Consider the following 26,179-nt stretch of genomic DNA (forward strand, 5'->3'; position numbering starts at 1 on the left):
TAAAATAATGTATCAGGCTGAAAAGACAGTCTATCAAATTAATATGGGGCTCTGAACCAAGATTTGAGTACCCATTCACACACAATCTGAAGTATTAAGAATAAAACAAACAAACCACATGTCCAGGAGATCCTTCTTGTCCATCTTTACCAGGTAAACCTTGCTCACCCTATATAATGGAAGAAATTGAACTTAATTACTGTCATGTGCAAGAATTTGTTAAAGAGAACCTGTCATCAGATTCATGCTGCTCAAACCAAAAGGCAGTATGAATAAGACAATGGCTGCTTGATTGAAACCAGGTTCAGTGAACAAGGGATAATTCCATAAAATGTACCCTTTATTAAATCATTAAATGACCATAACAATAAATACTACTGCCTAAAGTGCACCAATGTGTAACTCCAGGAGGTAAGTAAAAAAACAAAGAACACAAGGTCTCTAAATATTGTGGTCCACAAAAAGGTACCATAATGATATGTCTCACGTCTCTACGCGTTTCATCGGCATCAATAAAAGCGTCTCATCAGGCGTCTCTCTTATCCAATATTATTTGAATTTGAGACCCAGCAATTTATTAAAACCAAAAAACAATGTACTCCTATAAGGGAGAGGGCACCTACTGTAATAATAATAATGGCAGACGCTCATGGAATTACCCTATGAAAACAATGGCCACCATATTATCAATGCACATTTAATATAATATCCCGTAGAGATGGAACATAAATGACACGCCTAAATTTAACTGGGGATTTGTGTTTGTATCAAGATGATACATATCCCTCTATTAACTGCACTGTTAAGATTGAATATCCTATTGGGAGCTTCAAATAGCTCTCCTTCCTCATTTATTGCACAAATCCTTTAGAATCATTATATTAATAATAAACCCTGTCAGGCTATATCATCAGCACAAATGATAATGATAGAGCCAGTTATGGCATGCCTTAATATCTTTATCGTACGCCACTACCTAGCATCAAATCACAGAGCCTGCATTAATTCATACTCCTAGCATATTGTTCATTTATTGCACAAATCCCTTAGTGTCAGTATATTCATGGACACCCTGTCAGTATAATCCACTAATGCAAATTACTTGGTAAAGCCAGCTTGCCATGTCTTAGCAACCCATGCCCCTCTCTAGCTTAGATCATTGAGCATGCATCAATTCACCTTCCTAACACATTGCCTCGAGTGCTGTAACATAATGAAGACTGATCCCTGCTAGCAGCATTATGCAGCACATTTCAGGCTGTATTTATCACCTGACCCTGTCCTATAGTGTATAACAATGCGGGACACCAAAGGTGCGTCCTGCGTGCACAGTATAGAGGCATTTATAATGCAGGTCCCCACAATCTAGAAAAATTATTATTGATAGGTGAAAATTATGTCTATAGCGCCAACATATTCTGCAGCACTTTACAATTAAGACCTATCCTTCCTATTTAGAAGTGATAACCTCTTCTACCAGAATACCCCTTTAAGTCACTCTAACCTTTAGGCCACGTTCTCACGTTCAGTATTTGGTCAGTATTTTACCTTAGTATTTGTAAACCAAAACCAAGAGTGGGTGATACATGCAGAGGTGGTGCACGCATTTCTATTATACTTTTCCTCTGATTGTTCCAGTAAGATACTGATCAAATACTGAACCTTTAAACGTGGTTTAAATTTTTTTCCCATACTGGGTCCAGTATATTATTTCCCACTGAAATATACTGTAGTTTTTAAATCATGGTCAAAACCTTTTCTCCTGGAGGACCAGCAAGGCTTGCTTCTCCATTTTCAACCTGCAACACAGAAAGATTGTGTGTGAAAGACGACATATATTATTATTATTTATTATTATAGCCCCATTTATTCCATGGCGCTTTACATGTGAAAAAAGGGGTATACATACAAAAACAATTACAATAATTTTTAACAAAACGTGACGGCGACTCGTACAGGAGGAGCGAGGACCCTGCCCGCGAGGGATCACAGTCTACAAGGGATGGGTGAGGATACAGTAGGTGGGGGTAGAGCTAGTCATGCAGCGGTATGGTGGAGCAATGGTTACTGCAGGTTGTATGCTTGTCGGAAGAGGTGAGTCTTCAGGTTCCTTTTGAACGTTTCCATGGTAGGCGAGAGACTGATATGTTGGTGTAGAGAGTTCCAGAGTAGGGGGGACGCATGGGAGAAATCTTGTATGCGATTGTGAGAAGAGGAGATAACAGGGTTAGTAGAGCAGGAGATCTTGTGAGGATCGAAGGTTGCATGCAGGTATGTACCGGGAGACTAGGTCACAGATATAAGAAGGAGAGGTTGTGGATGGCTTTGTATGCCGTGGTTAGGGTTTTGAACTGGAGTCTCTGGGCAATGGGGAGCCAGTGAAGGGATTGACAGAGAGGAGAGGCCGAGGAATAGCGCGGGGAGATGATGAGGGCGTGCACTATTGTTTTTGTAGATTCGTGGTTGAGGAATATGCGGGAGATATTTTTCAGTTGAAGTCAGCAGGAAGTGGAAAGGGCTTGGATATGTGGTTTGAAGGAGAGATCAGAGTCCAGGGTTACCCCGAGGCAGCGAGCTTGAGGGACTGGGGAGAGTGAACAGCCATTGAAATTGATAGATAGGTCAGGTGAGGGGGATGAATGAGATGGTGAAAAGATGATGAATTTTGTTTTATCCATGTTAAGTTTTAGAAATCTAGCAGAGAAGAAGGATGAGATAGCGGACAGACATTGTGGGATTTTGATTAGTAGGGAGGAGATATCGGGTCCAGAGAGGTAGAGCTGTGTGTCGTCAGCATAGAGATGGTACTGAAAGCCGTGAGACTCTGAGTTGTCCCAGGCCAAAGGTGTAGATGGAGAAGAGCAGGGGTCCTAGGACTGAACCTTGGGGGACACCGACAGATAGGGGGTGAGATGAGGAGTTAGTGTGTGAGTGGGAGACACGGAATGTCCTGTCTGTTAAATATGAGGAGATCCAAGATAGGGCCAAGTCTTTGATGCCAAGAGATGAGAGAATCTATAGTAAGAGGGAATGGTCCACTGTGTCAAAGGCAGATGACAGGTCAAGGAGGAGGAGGACAGAGTAGTGTCGCTTGGATTTGGTGGTTAGTAGGTTGTTCGTGACTTTAGTCAGGACAGTTTCAGTAGAATGGTGCGGTCGGAAGCCAGATTGCAGGCGGTCAAAGAGAGAGCAGGAGGAGAGGTGGGAGGACAGTTCAAAATGGACATGTTGTTCCAGTAGTTTTGAGGCGTAGGGGAGGAGTGATATGGGGTGATAGCTAGTCAGAGAGGATGGGTCAAGGGATGACTTTTTGAGAATGGGTTTGATCGAGGCATGTTTGGAGCATAAGGGGAAGACACCAGTTGTTAGTGACAGGTTGAAAAGGTGGGTTAGGGTTGGAATGAAGATAGTGGTAAGGTTGAGGATGAGGTGGGACGGGTTGGGTCAAGTTCACATGTGGTGAGGTGTGATTTGGAGAGTAGAGAGGAAAGTTGATCTTCCATAATGGTGGAGTAGCTGGTTTTGGAGGAGGAGGATTGAGTAGGTGTGAGGAGGGCCTGGGGGGGACTTTAGGCGAAAGCTTTGTCTGAGGCTATGTGCCCACGTTGCGGACCTGAAGCATATTTTTTACGCTTCTCCCTGGCGGGAAAATCGCATGCGGATATTACATGCGGTTTTCCCGCCAGGTAGAAGCGTTTGTGAGGCGTCTTTGCATGCATTTCTCCATGCGGGTTATCAAGCACTTCTCCAAGCATCACTTGGAAAAGTGCTTGACAACTTGTTCAGAATGGTAAAAAATAAAAAAATAAACTTTATACTCACCTTCCGATGCATTCTCTGCCCCGTCCGGAGTCTTGAGCGGCTCACGCTGTTGTGTGCAGGACCTGCGGTGACGTCATTGAGTCATGTGGTGGGTCACATGACTCAATGACGTGGCAGGTCCTTCAGACAACAGCGCGACGGAGGGAAAACATCATAAGATAAGTATAAACTTTATTTTTTCTTTTTTTTACAGGTTCTTTGGTACCCAGGTCTGGATGAGAGTCTCCTCTCCTCCAGACTTGGGTACCATCCGCACATTGATTCCGCTGCGCTTCCGCAAAATTAATGAACATGCTGCGGATTTTTGACTGCAGCATATATGCTGCGGAAAAATCCGCAGCATGGGCATTGACATTGCGGAATGCCATTGGGGACCATGGGGTGCGGATCTACATGCGTTTTTCAAGCGTTTACGCTGCGGAAATTCCGCAGCATATATGCTTGAAAAACGCTACGTGGGCACACAGCCTGATGGTGTCTTATCTTCTGCTTGAAGAATGAGGCAAAGTCTTCGGCTGAGATGAGAGGAGAGGGAGGGGGCACTGGGGGAGGGATGAGAGAATTGAAAGTGTTAAATAGCTGTTTAGGGTTGTGTGACAGAGAGGATATGAGAGATGAGAAGTATGTTTGTTTTGCTGTAGTGAGTGTGGACTTGAAAGTAGTGAGGGACTGTTTGAATGCGATGAAGTGCTCATTTGAGTGGGACCTTTTCCATCTTCGCTCAGCAACCCTGGAGGTGCGTTGCAGCTCTTTGGTTAGGCTGGTGTGCCAGGGTTGCCTGTTGATTCTGCGAGCTTTGGTATGTGTGAGGGGGGCGACCAAATTGAGGACTGCAGCTGTTGTGGTGTTATATAAAGCAGCAGCAACAATTGCGTCATGTAAGGAACTGATGTCTGTAAGAGGGAGGAGGGATTCAGAGAGTGAGTGTAGGTCAAGGTGTTTAAGATTTCTGCGAGGGTATGCAAGTTTGTGGAGTGGGGATTGTTGCCCTGGAGAGGAGAGGGTAGAGAATGTAAGTAGGTTGTGGTCAGAAAGAGGGAGGGGCAAGTTAGAGAGGTTAGATAGGGAACAGAGGCGGGTGAAAATGAGGTCCAGAGTGTGGCCATCTTTGTGAGTGGCTGCGGAAGACCATTGAGCAAGGCCGAAGGAGGAAGTGAGGAATAGAAGCTTAGAGGCAGCTGAGAGGGAAGTGTCAATGGGGATGTTGAAGTCACCCATGATGATGGTGGGGATGTCAGCGGAAAGGAAATGAAGTAGCCAGGTGGTGAAATGGTCTAAGAAGGTGGTGGCTGGTTCTGGTGGATGGTAGATGACAGCCAGTTGGAGGTTGGAGGGGGAGTAGATGCGCACACAGTGCACCTCAGAAGAGGGGAGAGTAACGGAGGGTGGCAGTGTTATTTGGGTGAAGGAGCAGTTGTCTGACAGGAGAAAACCTACTCCTCCACCATGCTTGCCATTGGGGCGGGGGGTGTGGGAGAAAGGTGGAATCCACCATATGAAAGTGCAGCTGGAGAGGCAGGGTCAGAGGGGGTGAGCCAGGTTTCTGTGATGGCGAGGAAGGAAAGTTTATAGTAATGAAAAGATCATGGATGTAGGAAAGTTTGTTGCAGACAGAGCGAGCCTTCCATAAAGCTCCTGTTAGTGGGGCTGGGCGGATGTGTATGAGGTTAGAAGGGTTGTGAGAGTTTGTGATAGATAGTGGATAGGAGGTGGAAGAGAATGTGGGGATGTGGTGAGGAGTGCCAGGATTTGGAGATATATCGCGGGCAGTGAGGAGGAGCAGAGAAAGTGTTAGTAGGTGGGAGACGGAGAGACCATGAGGTGGCTGTCTGAGCTTAGAGACACAGGATTGAATGTTGAGGAATAGTTCTGAGGAGGGGAGGTGAAGGGGATGATGGAGGGGGAGATGACCAGTTCCTTACTAGGTGTAGGGATTAGGGGTGGTTGTTTTCACTTTCACCCACCTAAATCCTTCACTTTTTACAAACAAACATTGTTTACAGTGTTTAAGTATCCAGTTACTTTCAGTTCCCTTCAGGTTCAATTCGGGTATAATTCATATTTCTCACACTTAAGCAATGGGCACTTAAGGTGATGGACGCAGACTAAAGTCATTGCAGATAATTAGCTCACAATATATTTGCTACAGAGTGCATTCAGGTGGAAACCAGAGGGGAGTGGTCTGTGCTCATCTTTATCAGATGATTAAGGCTAAGCCAGATGCAGGGTATTCAAGGGCCAAGTAAACAAGGTCATAAAAAAGAGTGGGGGGTAGTAGTTAGTTGACAAATGTACCAGGTGTATATAGAAGCAGAGGAAGCGAGTGATCAGCATGGGAAAGCTGGGTCACGTACCAGGTGTATATAGAAGCAGAGGAAGGGAGAGATCAGCATGGGAAAGCTGGGTCACGTACCAGGTGTATATAGAAGCAGAGGAAGGGAGAGATCAGCATGGGAAAGCTGGGTCACGTACCAGGTGTATATAGAAGCAGAGAAAGAGAGAGATCAGCATGGAAAAGCTGGGTCACGTACGAGGTGTATATAGAAGCATATGGAAATAGTTATTTTACTCACAACGGTCATTGTAGGTATAATACATATCAATGAGAAAATGAGCAATTCTTTTGCTAATCTGATGAAGTCCACCTTTGTCACAGCAAGATTGCATCAACATTTCATTGCTTGAGTCAGAACACATATATATAGGTATATTTTTATGTAGCTCCAGACTTGCCTATGGCTGTTTCATCATTGAAAATGAGATGGCATATTGGGTATGTGCTTGTTTTGTTGTTTTATTGTTGTTAAAGCAAAGAAAACAGCCAAAGTACTTCTGTCAAAAAATAACCAAATATCCAAAATCATGCACTTTTAAAAACCTTTTGTCTAGCACACATAGTGCCATGTAAAAGTTTGGGCACCCCTGGTCAAAATTACTGTTATTGTGAACAGTTAAGCAAGTTGAAGATGAAATGATCTCTAAAAGGCCTAAAGTTAAAGATGACACATTTCCTTTGTATTTTAGGCAAAATAAATATTATATATATAATATATATATAGTATATATAATATATATATACATATACATATACATATATATATATGTATATGTATATATGTATATATATATATATATATATATATATATATATACTGCTCAAAAAAATAAAGGGAACACTCAAATAACACATCCTAGATCTGAATGAATGAAATATTCTCATTGAATACTTTGTTCTGTATAAAGTTGAATGTGCTGACAACAAAATCACATAAAAATCATCAATGGAAATCAAATTTATTAACCAATGGAGGCCTGGATTTGGGGTCACCCCCAAAATTAAAGTGGAAAAATAAACTACAGGCTGATCCAACTTTGATGTAATGTCCTTAAAACAAGTTAAAATGAGGCTCAGTATTGTGTGTGGCCTCCACGTGCCTGTATGACCTCCTTACAACGCCTGGGCATTCTCCTGATGTGGTTGCAGATGGTCTCCTGTGGGATCTGCTCCCAGATCTGGACTAAAACATCCGCCAACTTCTGGACAGTCTGTGATGGATGGAGCGAGACATGATGTCCCAGATGTGCTCAATCGGATTCAGGTCTGGGGAATGGGCGGGCCAGTCCATAGCTTCAATGCCTTCATCTAGCAGGAGCTGCTGACACACTCCAGCCACATGAGGTCTTGCATTGTCCTGCATTAGGAGGAACCCAGGGCCAACCGCACCAGCATATGGTCTCACAAGGGGTCTGAGGATCTCACCTCAGTACCTAATGGCAGTCAGGCTACCTCTGGCGAGCACATGGAGGGCTGTGAGGCCCTCCAAAGAAATGCCACCCCACACCATTACTGACCCATTGCCAAACCGGTCATGCAGAAGGATGTTGCAGGCAGCAGATCGCTCTCCACGGCGTCTCCAGACTCTGTCACGTCTGTCACATGTGCTCAGTGTGAACCTGCTTTCATCTGTGAAGAGCACAGTGCGCCAGTGGCTACTTTGCCAATCCTGGTGTTCTGTGGCAAATGCCAAGCGTCCTGCACAGTGTTGGGCTGTGAGCACAACCCCCATCTGTGGACGTTGGGCCCTCATACCACCCTCAGGGAGTCGGTTTCTAACCGTTTGTGCAGACACATGCACATTTATGGCCTGCTGGAGGTCATTTTGCAGGGCTCTGGCAGTGCTCCTCCTGTTCCTCCTTGCACAAAAGCGGAGGTAGCGGTCCTGCTGTTGGGTTGTTGCCCTTCTACGGCCCCTTCCACATCTCCTGATGTACTGGCCTGTCTCCTGGTAGCGCCTCCAGCCTCTGGACACTACGCTGACAGACACAGCAAACCTTCTTGCCACAGCTCACATTGATGTGCCATCCTGGATGAGCTGCACTACCTGAGCAACTGCTGTGGGTGGTAGAGTCCGTCTCATGCTACCATGAGTGTGAAAGTACAACCAACACTCAAAAGTGACCAAAACATCAGCCAGAAAGCAATGGTACTGAGATGTGGTCTGTGGTCCCCACCTGCAGAACCACTCCTTTATTGAGGGTGTCTTGATAGCTGCCAATAATTTCCATCTATTGTCTATTCCATTTGCACAACAGCATGTGAAATTGATGGTCAATCAGTGTTGCTTCCTAAGTGGACAGTTTGATTTCACAGAAGTTTGATTTACTTGCAGTTATATTCTGTTGTTTAAGTGTTCCCTTTATTTTTTTGAGCAGTGTATATATAGCTGATGCATAAGTTTGGGCATCCTGCATGGTTAGTACCTAACCATAGAGAAAAAACAACGATCCAACGCCCAAATCTTTCTACTGTATAAAAAATAATTTTATTGAATCAATATATTAAAAGATTGGAATGCAGACAAATGATACACAGGTGGTGCAAAAAGCATACAATATATAAAAATGCATCAACATATGGGACATGCAAAAAACCCATTCTGTGAGACCCACATGAGGCTATGTATCCATGTGTACTAAACACTGAGTACTCAACAAGTATTCACTGTGGTCTCACTAGTATAGATCTTAGAATTTATGTGTCAGAAATATGGCAGCTATTTATAATGCCAGGTACATGCTAGTAGTCACTAGATGACAATGCATTAGTTTGTACACATATAACTAAATAAATAAATCAATGTTACCATACCCAGGCACAAGACCACAGGATACAGGAGCTCACAGAGGGGCCATGCGTCCACCCCCCCCCACAGCCCCTCTGTGAGCTCCTGTATCCTGTGGTCTTGTGCCTGGGTATGGTAACATTGATTTATTTATTTAGTTATATGTGTACAAACTAATGCATTGTCATCTAGTGACTACTAGTATGTACCTGGCATTATAAATAGCTGCCATATTTCTGTGTATATACATACAGTGGGTACGGAAAGTATTCAGACCCCTTTAAATTTTTCACTCTTCGTTTCATTGCAGCCATTTGGTAAATTATAAAAAAGTTCATTTTTTTCTCATTAAAGTACACTCTGCACCCCATCTTGACTGAAAAAAAACAGAAATGTAGGAATTTTTGCAAATTTATTAAAAAAGAAAAACTGAAATATCACATGGTCCGTCCCTAGGTAAAGGTCAGGTTGTTAGTATTATGGTCAGTAGGGAGCTAGTACTGCTCCGTGCGTAGTGCTGCTGTACTTAGGTTAGCGATACCTGAAAGTAGCCTGGTGGGGAGTTTGGTGGCACAGGGTTTGTGCTTTAAAGTCTTGAGGTTTGTTCCAGTGCCTTGTTGGGCTCCGTAGGTGGTGAGAGGGATCGTGGGTTCTGACATTGGTGCCTGGTGGGGGAGACCGTAGGTTCTGGCGGCGCTGCCTAGTGCGTTCAGACAGCGGTGCCTGATACGGTGGTCCAGGAAGGTGGTGCAGAGCCCAGATCGTAGTCACCATTCTAGAGAGGCAAGTGTATCTGGTGAGAGTGATTACTGGTTGCGGTGCCTGGTACAATGGTCCAGGGAGGCGGCGCAGAGCTCAGGTGGTACTCACGGTTCTTGCGGTGGCGGGCGTGTTCATGCTGAGGGCCGAAGCCCTGGAATTACTCACAGTCTGGGAGGCGGGCGGGTTTTCCAGGGGCCGGAGCGAGAGCGGAGTCCCGGCCGGTGACTGCCGCTGTCTCGCGTAGTTCTGGGTAGAGGTGAGTTCGCGCTTCCTGTAGAAAAGCGCGCGAGGACCTGTGTGACGTGGCGGCACATGACACACGTGGTACGGAGGCTTGTTTGCGCTAACTGAGCTGGATTAGAGACACAAAGTGTCCGCTCTCGCTCCGGCCCCTGGAAAACCCGCCCGCCTCCCAGACTTTGAGTAATTCCAGGGCTTCGGCCCTCAGCATGAACGCGCCCGCCACCGCAAGAACCGTGAGTACCACCTGAGCTCTGCACCGCCTCCCTGGACCATTGTACCAGGCACCGCAACCAGGAATCACTCTCACCAGATACACTTGCCTCTCTAGAACGGTGACTACGATCTGGGCTCTGCACCGCCTTCCTGGACCACCGTATCAGGCACCGCTGCCTGAACGCACTAGGCAGCGCCGCCAGAACCTACGATCTCCCCCCACCAGGCACCACTGCCAGAACCCACGATCCCCCTCACCACCTACGGAGCTCAACAAGGCACCGGAACAAACCTCAAGACTTTAAAGCACAAACCCTGTGCCACCAAACCCCCCACCAGGCTACTTTCAGGTATCACTAACCTAAGTACAGCAGCACTACGCACGGAGCAGTACTAGCTCCCTACTGACCATAATACTAACAACCTGACCTTTACCTAGGGACGTACCCTGCATTTCTAACTAGCAGGTCCACCTGAGGACTACCCAGGACCCTCCTGGACACCCTTGCAAACAAAAGAGTACCTTAAACAATAACTTAACCAAACTCCACCTAAGAACTTCAATAGGTAAGGTAACCCCCCCCCCTTTTTAAACCTAGGAACCTAGTCCCTCACTCCATCTAATCCCTACTATATTATCTTCCAAAGGAACAAGCATCCTTGTACAAGTTACCCGAGCAGCAAGCTCCTGAAAACTCGTCAACCTCAAACCAAGTAACCTCAGTCTTGGACCCCATCAAACACCTACTACCAGTCCATACAGGTACATATCCTACTATTTACCAGATTTCCTAACAAGTGCTAGCCTTTGAGGTACTAACCTCTACAATTCACTACAGAGCCTACTACAGGAACCCCTGGACAAAGCACTGCCTCAACAATCAACAACCTACCAAACCATCAAACCAGGTACCTAAAAAAGAACACCCCCCCCTCCCTCCAAATTAAGACCTAAGTAATTTATTCTCTCTTCCTACAGGTCCTCCACCTCTGAATCAACCAAACAAATGACCATTTCCTGTGAATAACCATATATATATATATATATATATATATATATATATATATATATATATATATATATATATATATATATATATATATATATATATATATATACAGACCAAAAGTTTGGACACACCTTCTCATTTAAAGATTTTTCTGTATTTTCATGACTATGAAAATTGTACATTCACACTGAAGGCATCAAAACTATGAATTAACACATGTGGAATTATATACTTAACAAAAAAGTGTGAAACAACTGAAAATATGTCTTATATTCTAGGTTCTTCAAAGTAGCCACCTTTTACTTTGATGACTGCTTTGCACACTCTTGGCATTCTCTTGATGAGCTTCAAGAGGTAGTCACCGGAAATGGTTTTCACTTCACAGGTGTGCCCTGTCAGGTTTAATAAGTGGGATTTCTTGCCTTATAAATGGTGTTGGGACCATCAGGTGTGTTGTGCAGAAGTCTGGTGGATACACAGCTGATAGTCCTACTGAATAGACTGTTAGAATTTGTATTATGGCAAGAAAAAAGCAGCTAAGTAAAGAAAACCGAGTGGCCATCATTACTTTAAGAAATGAAGGTCAGTCAGTGCGAAAAATTGGGCAAACTTTGAAAGTGTCCCCAAGTGCAGTTGCAAAAACCATCAAGCGCTACAAAGAAACTGGCGCACATGAGGACCGCCCCAGGAAAGGAAGACCAAGAGTCACCTCTGCTTCTGAGGATAAGTTTATCCGAGTAACCAGCCTCAGAAATCGCAGGTTAACAGCAGCTCAGATTAGAGACCAGGTCAATGCCACACAGAGTTCTAGCAGCAGACACATCTCTTCAACAACTGTTAAGAGGAGACTTTGTGCAGCAGGCCTTCATGGTAAAATAGCTGCTAGGAAACCACTGCTAAGGACAGGCAACAAGCAGAAGAGACTTGTTTGGGCTAAAGAACACAAGGAATGGATATTAGACCAGTGGAAATCTGTGCTTTGGTCTGATGAGTCCAAATTTGAGATCTTTGGTTCCAACCACCGTGTCTTTGTGCGACACAGAAAAGGTGAACGGATGGACTCTCCATGCCTGGTTCCCACCGTGAAGCATGGAGGAGGAGGTGTGATGGTGTGGGGGTGCTTTGCTGGTGACATTGTTGGGGATTTATTCAAAATTGAAGGCATACTGAACCAGCATGGCTACCACAGCATCTTGCAGCGGCATGCTATTCCATCCGGTTTGCGTTTAGTTGGACCATCATTTATTTTTCAACAGGACAATGACCCCAAACACACCTCCAGGCTGTGTAAGGGCTATTTGACCAAGAAGGAAAATGATGGGGTGCTAAGCCAGGTGACCTGGCCTCCACAGTCACCAGACCTGAACCCAATCGAGATGGTTTGGGGTGAGCTGGACCGCAGAGTGAAGGCAAAAGGGCCAACAAGTGCTAAGCATCTCTGGGAACTCCTTCAAGATTGTTGGAAGACCATTTCGGGTGACTACCTCTTGAAGCTCATCAAGAGAATGCCAAGAATGTGCAAAGCAGTCATCAAAGCAAAAGGTGGCTACTTTGAAGAACCTAGAATATAAGACATATTTTCAGTTGTTTCATACTTTTTTGTTAAGTATATAATTCCACATGTGTTAATTCATAGTTTTGATGCCTTCAGTGTGAATGTACAGTTTTCATAGTCATGAAAATACAGAAAAATCTTTAAATGAGAAGGTGTGTCCAAACTTTTGGTCTGTACTGTATATATATATATATTTATTTATTTTTTTATCTTCATAACGGTGATTTGCAAAACTGTTGATTTTAAACTGTGCATTTTAAAAGAACGAAATATTTTTAACCAATAACCATAACTTTTTATGATCTCAAATAAAAATTAACCTTCTTTTACCTTCAGATCCTGAGTCCGCCTCACTACTGTTACACTCACTTACGGACACATAGTGGTTCTCTGTCTATAAATTTGCAGCTACTGTAAGTGAATAGCCTACCAGCGCCTCCTCTACTAATTTGAAATATCACATGGTCGTAAGTATTCAGACCCTTTGCTCAGTATTGAGTAGAAGCACCCTTTTGAGCTAGTGCAGCCATGAGTCTTCTTGACTCTGTGACCCTTCTTGACTGGCCCAGCCAGAGCCCTGACCTAAACCCAATTGAGCATCTCTGGGGAGACCTGAATATGGCTGTCCACCAACGTTCACCATCCAACCTGACGGAACTGGAGAAGATCTGCAAGGAAGAATAGCAGAAGGTCTCCAAATCCAGGTGTGAAAAAACCTGTTGCATCATTACCAAGAAGACTCATGGCTTTACTAGCTCAAAAGGATGCTTCTACACAATACTGAGCAAATGGGCTGAATACTTATGACCATGTGATATTTCAGTTTTTGTTTTTTAATAAATTTGCAAAAATTCCTACATTTCTGTTTTTTTTTTCAGTCAAGATGGGGTGCAGAGTGTACTTTAATGAGAAAAAAAAGAACTTTTTATAATTTACCAAATGGCTGCAATGAATCAAAGAGTGAACAATTTAAAGGGGTCTGAATACTTTCCGTACCCACTGGGTGTGTGTGTGTGTGTATATACTGTATATGTATATATATATATATATATATATATATATATATATGTATGTATGTGTATATAATATATATATATATATATATATATATATATACATATACATATGCATACTGCGGTAAGACTCGGCCACTTCTGGAAGTAGACTCTGGAACCGTGTTTTCTCTGCAGGCTTTATTATGTGGCATAAAGCCCTGCAGCTCCAGCAAAAATAAACACAGCCTTACTGGCAAAACAACAAAAAAAGATAAACGATAGCACAGTCCATAACAGTGTGGAGTTTGCCCACACAGGTTGTAGTCCCAGCTTTCAGCTCCTCTCTGAGCTGTGGCCTTCCAGTCTAGAGTCTTTGCCTGTTATGAACTGCTACAAGCACTAAGGAAAGAAAGGAAAACTGTCCCTACAATAGGACTAAGCTGATTCCCTACGATGCAGCGGGGGACCTGTTCCTTGTGAACAGACCCGCCTAAGTCCTCGGCTAGTCTGAACGCAGACCTATAGATATAAGGAAGGGGTCCCTACAAGAACTAAGGACTGGGATATAGTTGGACACCTCCTAGCAGAAATTGTAGTAGAGCAAAGACAAACAAACAAAAAGTACTAGTGGTCAAAAGACCAAGCAAACTGCAGAGTTAGGTACAAGGCACCTGGGTAGCTTAAGAGTAAATGTAACACTGAAGTCCAGCAAGGCCAGAAGGGCGGAGCTGGATTATATAGGCAGAAAGCCATGTGACCAACAAAATAGAAAAAGAACTAACAGGAGGGTTCTAACAGTACCCCCTCTTCTATGAGGATCCTTCAGATCCTCCAGGCCCAGGTCTATCAGGAAACCTCCTGTGAAACGCTCTGATAAGTCTAGGAGCAGAGACATCATCCGCCTTTACCCAGGAGTTACCCTCGGGACCGAAACCATTCCAAGCGACGAGATACTGCAATCTCCCTCTATGCCATCTAGAATTAAGAATGCGAGAAATTTCATATTCAGCGTCTTCCACCACCGGAGGAACAGAGACAGTGGCGTCCCTATCCGAAACCTCAGCTTTTTTCAATAAGGAAACATGAAACACCGGATTAATCTTCCAGGAGGTCGGAACCTCCAACCTAACAGCAGATTGGTTAACTACCTGAAGTACCTTAAAGGGCCCTACAAATTTCGGGCCCAATTTCTTAGAAGGAATCCTCAACTGCAGATTCTTAGAGGACAACCAAACCATGTCACCAACGGTAAACAAAACCTCTTGACGGTTCCTGTCAAAGTACCTCTTAGATTTTTCGTTAGCCTCTTGAAGGTTACAACGTACATCAGTCCAAACTCTCTCCAAATCACCGGAAAAATTCTCCTCCTCCGGCACAGCCGATACCAATTTGGAGAATAACCCAAACGACGGATGTCTCCCAGTACAACAAAAAAAAGGAGAACACCCAGCATAAGAGGATGTATGGTTGTTAAGAACAAATTCAGCAAGTGGCACAAACTCAGACCACCCCTCTTGATTGTCTGCCACAAAACAACGCAAAAACTGCTCAACAGCCTGGTTCTTTCTTTCTGTTTGTCCATTAGACTCAGGATGATATCCAGATGAAAATGACAAATGAACTCCCAACCTGTCACAAAAGGCACGCCAAAAACGAGCCACGAACTGAGGTCCCCTATCGGAAACAATGTCAGTAGGAACGCCATGGAGTCTGACAATTTCCTTAACAAAAGCCTTAGCGAGTGTCTTAGCGCAGGGCAGTTTGATGAAAGGAACCAAGTGACACAGCTTTCTAAAATGGTCCACGACCACCCAGATGACAGTGAAACCCTCAGAGGCAGGAAGGTCAGTAATAAAATCCATAGCAAGATGCGTCCAAGGTGCACTAGGAACCTCCAGAGGGCAAAGCAACCCCGCAGCAGGAGCATGTGAAGACTTAGTTCTAGCACACACAGTACATTGACGCACCCACTTAATGACTTCCTTCTGCCACCCAGGCCACCACAAACTGCGACCTACAAGTCTCTTAGTCTCAGAAATTCCTGGATGACCTGCCAACCGAGACTCATGACACTCCACAAACAAATCTCTCCTAAAGTTCCTAGGCACAAACAACCTCCCATGGGGAGTGTTAGACGGGGCATCCTCCTGGGCTTTCAGAATCCCATCTTCCAAAACGGAGTCCAATGCTGCTATCACAACACCTTCCTGTAAAATGCTCTCCTCCTCCTCGGTACCAACCATGGGAGAAAAGCTGCGAGATAAAGCATCAGCTTTTACATTCTTGGTACCCGGGATGTAAGTAACAGAAAAATTAAACCGCAAAAAAAAAGTGCCCACCTAGCCTGACGGCCATTCAAGCGCTTAGCAGCATCAAGATAGATCAGATTCTTATGATCAGTGAAAACCTGAATGGGAAATTTAGCACCTTCCAAGAGATGACGCCAATGTTCAAATGCGAGTTTAATAGCCAGCAATTCCCGATAAGCAACATCGTAATTAAGTTCGGTCTCAGAAATTTTTTTTGAAAAAAAGGCACAGGGATGTACTCCATCCTTGTTTTCCTGAGACAAAACAGCCCCGACCCCCACCGAAGAAGCATCAACCTCGACCAAAAAAGGCTTGGTCTCATCAGGCTGCATAAGGATGGGGGCAGAACTGAACCTCTCCTTGAGATACACAAAAGCTTCAATGGCTCCGTAGTCCACTGAACCGTATTCGCACCTTTCCTGGTGAGATCAGTCAGCGGCTTAACAATTACAGAAAAAATCTTAATGAATTTTCTGTAATAATTGGCGAAACCCAAAAATCTCTGTATCGATTTCAAACCAATAGGCCTAGGCCACTCCTGCTCCGCCTGAACCTTCACCGGGTCGATCTCAATGCCCTCGCTGGAGATAATGTAGCCCAAAAAACTAATTCTCTGCACAGCGAACTCACATTTCTCCAGCTTAGCAAAAAGCGAATTGTCACTTAACAACTGCAATACCTCACGTATGCTCTGCCAATGAGACTCCAGATCCGGCGAATAAATCAAAATGTCATCCAAATACACCACCACATTCTTACCAATCAACGGTCTTAGGATGTCATTAATAAGGTTCTGAAAAAACGCTGGTGCATTGGTAAGACCAAAAGGCATAACCAGATTCTCAAAATGACCCACCGGAGTGTTAAAAGCAGTTTTCCATTCATCACCTTCCTTCATACGTAACAAATTGTATGCCCCCCGGAGATCAATTTTAGAGAACCACTTGGCCCCCACTAACTGGTTGAACAAGTCAGGAATTAATGGCAGTGGGTAGGAATTGCATACGGTAATTTTATTAATTTCGCGAAAGTCCAGACATGGACGTAAACCGCCGTCCTTTTTTTTTTTACAAAAAAAAAATCCAACAGCCACAGGAGACTTAGAAGGTCTAATGTGACCGGCAGCCAAGCTTGTCTGTATGTATTCCTCCAAGGCCTTTCTCTCAGGGATAGTCAGATTAAATAAGCGACTCTTGGGAAGAGTAGCTCCAGGAACAAACTCAATGGTGCAATCATAGTCCCTATAAGGAGGCAAAACTTGCGACTCCTCTTCAGAAAAAGACTTCCAAAAATCCTGAATAGGTACAGGTAATTCCCCTCTTGCTACAGCAGCAATGCGACCGTTACAATATTTATCATGACACTTAGGACTCCAAGACTTAATTTCATGGGTAGACCACTCCAATACAGGATTGTGCAATTTTAACCAAGGTAACCCCAAAACCACTGGAGAAGGCAAATTATTTAATACCGCCAAATCCAAATTCTCTTGGTAAATACCATTAATGGTGAGGGGAAAATCAAAAACCTTGTGAGTAATACATTTCAAGGGAGAGCCATCAACAGCAACCACAGAAATAGGAGATGACAAAAGTTTGGATTCTAATTTAAATTTTTCCAAAAATCCCTTATCAATCACATTGAGTGTAGAACCACAATCCACAAATACCCGAAATTCAATCAACTCCTCCTGGAATGAGGTGCTTCCAGAAGGAAATACTCCTTTTGAGTTTAAACAAGCTATACGGGCGTAACTGACCTCTTTTTTTTTTTCTTTGTTCAAACGAAGCACACAGTTCTCAATAAAGTGGTCAGATTTACCGCAATAAAAACACAATCCCTTAGCAAACCTGCGGTCTTTTTCCTGAGAGTGGGGTGACATCACCCCAATCTCCATCGGTTCTTCACCTTCCGAGCAGACCCTCTGAAAACTAGGAGCTGCCATAGCAGTAGATTTCTCCTCATTAATCCTAGCACGCAGTCTCCTGTCCACACGTATAGCTAATTGCATTGCCTCCTGCAAGGTTCCAGGTTTTGGGAAGGCAATCAGCAGATCCTTAACCCTTTCACCTAGACCAGCAAGAAACAGACATTTTAATGCTGAGTCATTCCATTCCACTTCGGCCGACCATCTTCTGAAATATGTACAATAATTTTCCACATCACCTGATCTCTGCTTCAAACGTCTTAATTCCGTTTCAGCAGATGAGACTCGATCAGGATCATCATACAACAACCCCATAGCAGAAAAAAAATCTTCCACAGATCTAAAACACGGATCATTAGGTTGTAGAGAAAAGGCCCATCCCTGTGGTTCTTTATGCAAAAGTGACATTATAAACCCAATGCGCTGTGATTCATTCCCCGAGGATCTGGGTCTTAAATGAAAATATAATAAACAAGCGTTTTTAAAGGAAAAAAAATCTTGCCGTTTACCATAAAAAAAATCTGGCAGTCCTACCTTCGGTTCGACAAAATGCGCTCCAGGACAGCTACTCACGTGTTGCTGGAGCTCGGCCACCTCCAAAGACAGTCCCTGCAGGCGTTGAGCCAACTCCTGAACCGACACCATGCTGATATCTGGATTACTTTCCTTAGAGTGTTTTATTTTGGGCTGGACTTACTGTTATGAACTGCTACAAGCACTAAGGAAAGAAAGGAAAACTGTCCCTACAATAGGACTAAGCTGATTCCCTACGATGCAGCGGGGGACCTGTTCCTTGTGAACAGACCCGCCTAAGTCCTCGGCTAGTCTGAACGCAGATCTATAGATATAAGGAAGGGGTCCCTACAAGAACTGAGGACTGGGATATAGTTGGACACCTCCTAGCAGAAATTGTAGCAGAGCAAAGACAAACAAACAAAAAGTACTAGTGGTCAAAAGACCAAGCAAACTACAGAGTTAGGTGCAAGGCACCTGGCTAGCTTAAGAGTAAATGTAACACTGAAGTCCAGCAAGGCCAGAAGGGTGGAGCTGGATTATATAGGCAGAAAGTCATGTGACCAGCAAAATAGAAAAAGAACTAACAGGAGGGTTCTAACATTGCTACGTGAAACTCACCAACAGAAAAAAAATGGTGAATGAGCATTTAAACCTTTCTCAGCCAGGGGAGGTAGTGTGAATGGCTTCCCACCCTCTTTGCCATTCAGATAAAACACCTTTAGTGAGTTAACCCCCAGCATATAACATGCTGGCAGAAATTTTGCAGGTTTTAGTTCACACAGGCTAACAACCTGAGTGACACACCTCCCCTCGTATATCACACCAGTGACTCTGTCACAATATATGCACACGTGGTCAAAATTGTTGGTACCCCTTGTTTAATGAAAGAAAAACACACAATGGTCACAGAAATAACTTGAATCTGACAAAAGTAATAATAAATTAAAAATCTATGAAAATGAACAGATGAAAGTCAGACATTGCTTTTCAACCCTGCTTCCACAGAATTAAAAAAAAAATTAAACTCATGAAATAGGCCTGCACTGCTATCTATAGCAGAAGTGATCAGATTATCGCAGCTGCAAGTCCTCTAAGAGAACCAGCAAATACAGTAAAAAGTAAGACATTTTGTTTAAAATAATGAAAAAAATAAAATAAATAAATACAAGTTCAAATTACCCCCCTTTTGCCCCATTAAGAACTAACAAATACAAAAATGTAAAAAATACACACATTTGGTATTGCTATGTTCGTAAAAGTCCGATCTATCAAAATATAAAATAAATTAATCTGATCGGTGAACGAAGTAATGAGAAATAAAATCATAATGCCAGAATTGTGGGTTTTTGGCCGCAGCAACAACAGAAAAAAATATAAAATCAGTCGATCAAAACATCTTATATACCCTAAAATGGTATCAATAAAAACATTGGCATAGGGTCCAAAAAATATGCCAACATACAGCCATATATTCCAAAAATTGAAAATGTTTCAGCTCTTGGAAAATGGCGACACAAGCAAAACATTTTTTTTTACAAATTTCTGGATTTTTTTTCACTACTTAAATAAAACAAAAACTATGCCTGTTTGGTATGTGGTCTTCTATGAATGCCGGCCACGGGCTGTCATGGTGTACCCTCCTGCCGGTGTCACTGATTGCTCCGATCCACCGAGCTCTGATCCACTCGTGGCAGGCATTATCTGCCAGGAAAGCTGCGGGCTCGGCTTGCAAGCCCGCATGAAAGGCCGAGAGATGACTTATGATGGTCATAGTATGTCATAAGTCATCAGTTCTCAAATGTCTTTGAGGGGCTTAAATATTATACTTCCCCCAGCTGCCACAAATCACACCATGTTAAAAAATTCTCCCCTAATAGTATTCAAAGTAGAGTATATTAAAGGGGTTGTCCGGTCTTAAACTACAAGTCTGCAGTCTCTCCAGTCACTGAGATGTGGTATTAATACCTTAAGTACTGAGTAGAGATGATAGGATCGATTCATAGGACTCTGGGCCAGCGTCCTGATCAGTGACACTTGTGCACTAAATGGGATACCTGCAAATTTCTTACTTTCCGGCGCGTCCCCAGCGCGGCATTTGATTTGTCGGGCTGGCACGACGTTATCTGTGCAATGTGACGCACAGATGATGTCACGCCATTCCTGGCTGATCAAAAGCCGTGCTGGGATACCACAAAAGGTAAGAGACTCTTTGGCCTCCCATTTAGTGGCCTGGTATCACTGACCACCCTGCACAGATGGATGAAATACATCTTTGTCAGAGAAAGGTTGCAATTAACTTCTTTAAACCTATGCCTCACTTTATTGCAATGAAAGTGAATATCTTCTTGAAAGTGTGATAATCAATACCTATGGAAATGGACTATTTTCATGACTGATGTTTAAACTTACATTAAGAGCTTGTCTCCTTACAGCTCCTAATCTTATGTCTCCAGATCCTTCCATATCCTAAAAAAATAAATCCATATATATATAATAGGTATGATAAGAAACATTATGCATGTACAGTTACAATCAAAACTATTCATCAACTCTCTTTACAAATTAGGTTTAATAGTAACATTTACAAACTTTCTGATATTTGCAATAAACCAATCAAAAAAGCAATTTCAATACCAAAAGACAATTACATTTGTTTTTCTAAATTTTACACAAATTGACAATTTTAATGACTACTACAGTCTCAGAATTGCTCAACCCCCTAAATTGAAGCCCACATAATAATAATTGTATTTCTATAGTGCCATCAAATTCCGCAGCACTTTACAATTGAGCAGGACATGTACAGATAATAAAGACATTACAAAGTAACACATAGTTCAACAGTTACAGGAGGAGTGAGGATCCTGCTGCTCGCAAGCTTACAATCTATAAGGAGATGGTGGAGAAAATAGGTAGAATAAATTTATCATGTATGGTCCAGCTATCATTATAATAAATAGGGTTTATGATATAAGGCTGCATGATCTGGTCATCAACCAGTATCTGTCTAAGTCCAGTTACCCAGTGCTATTGGGTGCATGAAGCATGTGGAAACAGATGAATAAGAGGGACCAGATTCTGAGGAAAAATTAGAAGGGAAACAGACGAGAGTTAGATTAGTGAAGTGAGGTGATACATCTGTTTAAAAATGTGGGGGCTAGGCATTAATCGGACCGTCTAGGGTAGTGCATTCCATAAAGCTAATGCAGCACAAGTAAGGTCTTGTAGACGGAAGTGGGAGGTCCAGATTATGGAGGATGTTTGTCTTAAGGCCCCGTCACACTTAGCGATGCTGCAACGATCCCGACAACAATACGACCTGTCAGGGATCGTTGCTGCGTCGCTATGGGGTCGCTGGTGAGCTGTCAAACAGGCAGGCTCACCAACGATCAGGGGAGCAGCAACATCGTGGAAAGAATCTTTCCACGATGTCCTGCTCCTGTTACCAGCCTGCTGAAGCAGGAGCAGGCTGGTAACCATGATAAACATCGGGTTACTAGGGGCACACGCGCACCTAGTAACCCGATTGTTTATCATGGTTACCACTCTGCTACGGTGAGCGGGAGGTTACCGCTCACTTTAGCAGGCTTGTAACCATGATAAACAACGGGTTACTAGGTGCGCGTGTGCTCCTAGTAACCCGATGTTTATCATGGTTACCAGCCTGATCGCTGCTCCCGTTGGTCACACACAGCGATGTGTGCTGACCAGCGGGAGGGCAACGACCAAAAAATGGTCCAGGACACTTTGCAGCGATCAGCGACCTCACAGCAGGGGCCTGATCGCTGCAAAGTGTCACACATAGCGACATCGCTGGTGAGGTCGCTGTTGCGTCACCAAAACCATGACACAGCAGCGATCTCGCTAGCGATCTCGCTATGTGAGACGGGGGCTTTAGATCAGTTGTAGAATGGAGGGTACAGGTAGGGTGGTAGACAGAGATGAGGGAGGAGATGTATGGTGGTGCAGAACTGTGGAGAGCTTTGTTGGTGAGAGTGATGAGTTTATAATGTACTCTGTAGCAGATGGGTAACCGGTGCAATGACTGCCACAAGGTGGATGCATTGGTGTAGCTGCTTGGCAGAAATACAATCCTGGCTGCCGCATTCAGGGTAGTTTGGAGAGGAGAAAGTTTTGCAAGAGGGAGACCAATCAGTAGAGAGTTGCAGTAGTCCAGACGAGAATGAATAAGAGTGACAGTAAGAGTTTTTGCAATTTCAAAAGCAAGAAAAGGTTGAATTCTGGAGATGTTTTATAGATGCTGGTGGCATGATCAAGTGAGTGATCGGATAGAGAGAATAAAGGAAAGGTCTGTGTCAAATTTGACCCCAAGACAACGAACGTGTTGCTTGGGAGTTATGTTTGAACCGCCAAGAAAATTTCAATATCGGGTATAGGTAGTTTACCAGAGGGCAGAAATAAAAGAAGCACAGTCTTGGAAAGATCCCTATTTCTTCATAGATTGTAAGCATTCGAGTTGGGCACTCACTCCTCTTGGTATCTGTTTAATTACAGTATGTGTTACTCTGTAATGTCTTTATTGTCTGTACAAGTACCCTGTGTAATGTAAAGTGCTGCAGAATATGCTGGCGCTATAGAAATATAAATTATTATTACTAGATTCAGTTTCAGATAGAGAGAGGACATGATGTTAGAGACAGCAGACAGGCAATCCCTGGTAATTTATATTAGGGTAAAGGTGATGTCAGGAGAAGATGTTAATAATTGAGTTTCATCAGCATATAGATGGTACTGGAAACCAAATCTGCTGATGGTTTGTCTAATAGAGGCAGTACATAGGGAAAGGAGTACTGAGCCTTGAGGAAACCCGACAGTAAAGGGAAGAGGAGAAGAAGAGGAGCCAGCAAAAGATACAGTGAAGGAGCGGTCAAAGAGGTAAGAGGAGAACCAAGAAGGGTTCAAGGCCTGTAGTGCAGAGCATAGTGAGAAGGAGCTAGTGGTCCACTGTGTCAAATGCTGCAGAGAGATCCAGGAGAATCAGCAGAGAGCTGTGACCAATAGATTTAGCTGTTAATAGATCGTTAGAGACTTTAGTGAGGGCAGTTTCAGTGAGTGTAAAGAGCGGAAATTGGATTTTAAAGAGTCAAGAAGAGAGTTATATGAGAGATAGCGGATTAGCCAATAGTGTATTTAAGAGATGGAGGGGAGATAAGAAACAGGTCTGTAGTTAGCAGAATAGTTCTGGTCCAGGGATGTTTTTCTAATAGAGGGATTTTGACAGCAAATTTAAACGAGGAGAGAAAGATACCTGGAGAAAGAGAGAGGTTAAATATTTTGGTTAGGTGGGTAATGACAACCAGGGAGAAAGACTGAAGGAGATGTGAGGGAATAGGGTCACCAATGCAGGTTGTAGGGCGAGAAGAAGCGAGGAGCCTGGTAACTTCCTCATCTGTGGCAGGTTTAAAGGTAGAAAGTGAACTTGAGGTGCAGGAGGAAAGGGGATCCAAGCTCTGGGGAGATTAGGCAAAAAATGATTTTTTTTGCTTCTGCAGAAACATCTCACCTCAAATCCAAGTCCATATGCAGGCCCAGGTGGGCCTGGAGGACCAGGAGGTCCTCTATTTCCAGGATTTCCCTCTTTTCCTTGCATTCCATCTGCTCCAGGAGAACCTTGAGGGCCAACTTCTCCCTGTGAAGAAATACAAGTTGCAACTGTTACTTCTGCAACTACATGAGGGACAGAAGCAGCTGCAGGTTACCCTCCTAAAATTAAATCTGTCACCAGATTTCACAATACTCGCTGTATGTATTACTAAACAGATCTCTTAGACTTGTTGATGCTGGTGTACTTGCTTTGTAAATTCATGTCAGAATGGCCATATACTCTTTCTTGAAAATTTTCTTGTCTGCTCTTATAACTAGCATGTTATGAATCCAACTCTAGTTGCTATATCATCCTAATATCAGGATTACACAGCCATTCTGACATGGATTTTCAAAGTAAGTACCCCAGCCTCATTAGGTGTAAGAGCATGTCTGTATTTGCGTCAATTTGCAGGGAGTTGGAGGATGGGAAGCATAGAGGACAGTAGACCGCACTGCAGAGAGAGGAAGTTCCTCTCTCTCCGCTGATGTGCTAGCGCTGGTTGGTGGTATTTCAGTTAGCAGCCTTTTCCTGCACACTGAGAATGATGAGGATGCTCTGCCTGCAAATTAAGCATCTCGGTCTGCCTCTTAGGAAGCTTGTGTCACAAATCCACTTTCAATTGTTTAAGTAATTTTCTCCCTCCTTTCTATACTTTCCTTTCCTGAGTACCAGCAGTATTATGAATGTGCAGGGTATCTGTTAAAGGAATAGGACATTGTGTATATAATATATGAAGGTATATGTTAGAGGTCTGCTTATATGATCATTATACTTGGGGCAAATCCGGTGCAGATTCTTTGACTGGATTTGTGGGTGGAAACTGTTACCAAATCTCATCCACATATGTTTCAAATCTGTGTGGAAACTGACAGATGTAATTATGTGAATGCAAAGAGTGCTATCTACAGCAGATAAAACACGCTTGACAGGCCAGGGTCAGACAGTTTGCATCCAGAAAACTTCTCTGCTATCCATGCCATACATCAAGTTTTAAAAAATGTACATAATTAAATACTGTTTTCTATGTTAATAATTGCACTAAATCTGTAAAAATCAGATGAAATGCTGATGTTCAGTATAGGATCCGTTTCTGAGTCTCATTCGGTATGTGGAACAGAATAGTGCATGCTGCATTTTATCATATATGTAACACAATACGTTCATCTGAACGAGCCCTTAAACGGATTTTTGTAGCTTAAAAAACAACAACAAATCTGCGCCTTGTGAACGTACCCTTTTAGCTCTACAACAGGTATAACCTCATTGTTATTCCACTGAATTTTCAATAGCCTTTATGTCACCATCAATCTGCCAATCAATTTATGATATTTGATTTCACATAGCTAAACAGTATTGTCTTGGCGGCATGATCAGTCTGTAATATCACCAGTGGCGTACCGCTAAAAGCGGCAGACCACGCAGCTGCTATGGGTTCGTGAATCAGGAGGCCAGTGCCAGAATAGGCGCTGCCCCTCTCCTCCCTGGCATTGCACTGTCAACTGCATTGGCATCCTGAATGTCCTCTCCCTCCTCCATCATTCTCCCTGTGCGTCTGAGCTCTGACGTCTCAGCGCAGCGGATGCAATGATCTCACTACATCACGGCCACTCTGCTGAGCAGTGCAGACCTTCAGAACACATGCTGCCAAGACCAGAGCAGTGAAGGAACATGGAGGGTTGAATGTTTTTTTTGTTTAAATCAATGAAGGCCATTATGCTGTTTGGAGGGCTGTGTGGGGCCCAGTTACAAAGTTTGCAGGACTATGTTGGGGCCATTATACAGTTTGCAGGGCTATATGGGTCCATTTTACTGTTTGCATGGCTATGTGGAGGTCATTATACTATATGGAGGGCTGTGTGGGGCCATTATACAGTTTTCAAGGCTATATGGGGTGCTATTCAATATATAGTTTGCAGGGCTATGTGGGGGTCATTATACTGTTTCAAGGCTATGTGAGGGTCATTATACTGTTGGAAGGGCTATGTTGGAAGCATTATACTATTTGAAGGGCTGTGTGGGGGCCATTATACAGTTTAAAGGCCTATATGCAGGCCATTATACAATTTGCATCTCAATGTGGGGCCATTATACTGTTT

At 43.5% G+C, this 26,179-nt stretch overlaps 1 protein-coding gene and 1 long non-coding RNA gene across 3 annotated transcripts in view; one reads left to right on the top strand and one right to left on the bottom strand.

Moving 5' to 3' along the window:
• Positions 1–26,179, bottom strand: part of COL15A1 (collagen type XV alpha 1 chain) — a 904,466-nt gene that overhangs the window by 456,819 nt on the left and 421,468 nt on the right. For both annotated transcript variants that reach the window (XM_073678442.1, XM_073678441.1), the window contains exons 16-19: positions 24,000–24,125; positions 20,885–20,941; positions 1,755–1,799; positions 116–169 (exon numbers count right to left, since the gene is read on the bottom strand). In XM_073678442.1, coding sequence (XP_073534543.1) covers positions 116–169; positions 1,755–1,799; positions 20,885–20,941; positions 24,000–24,125 — 282 coding nt within the window. The remainder of the gene's footprint in view (positions 1–115; positions 170–1,754; positions 1,800–20,884; positions 20,942–23,999; positions 24,126–26,179) is intronic.
• Positions 1–26,179, top strand: part of LOC141265402 (uncharacterized) — a 112,649-nt gene that overhangs the window by 55,400 nt on the left and 31,070 nt on the right. Inside the window, exons 2-3 of the long non-coding RNA XR_012320089.1 lie at positions 10,812–10,926; positions 11,003–11,072. This is a non-coding gene — a long non-coding RNA (uncharacterized lncRNA). The remainder of the gene's footprint in view (positions 1–10,811; positions 10,927–11,002; positions 11,073–26,179) is intronic.

The sequence above is a fragment of the Phyllobates terribilis genome, unplaced genomic scaffold, assembly GCF_046119375.1.
Source record: "Phyllobates terribilis strain yellow unplaced genomic scaffold, ASM4611937v1 Scaffold_4__5_contigs__length_816908805, whole genome shotgun sequence".
NCBI lineage: Eukaryota > Metazoa > Chordata > Amphibia > Anura > Dendrobatidae > Phyllobates > Phyllobates terribilis.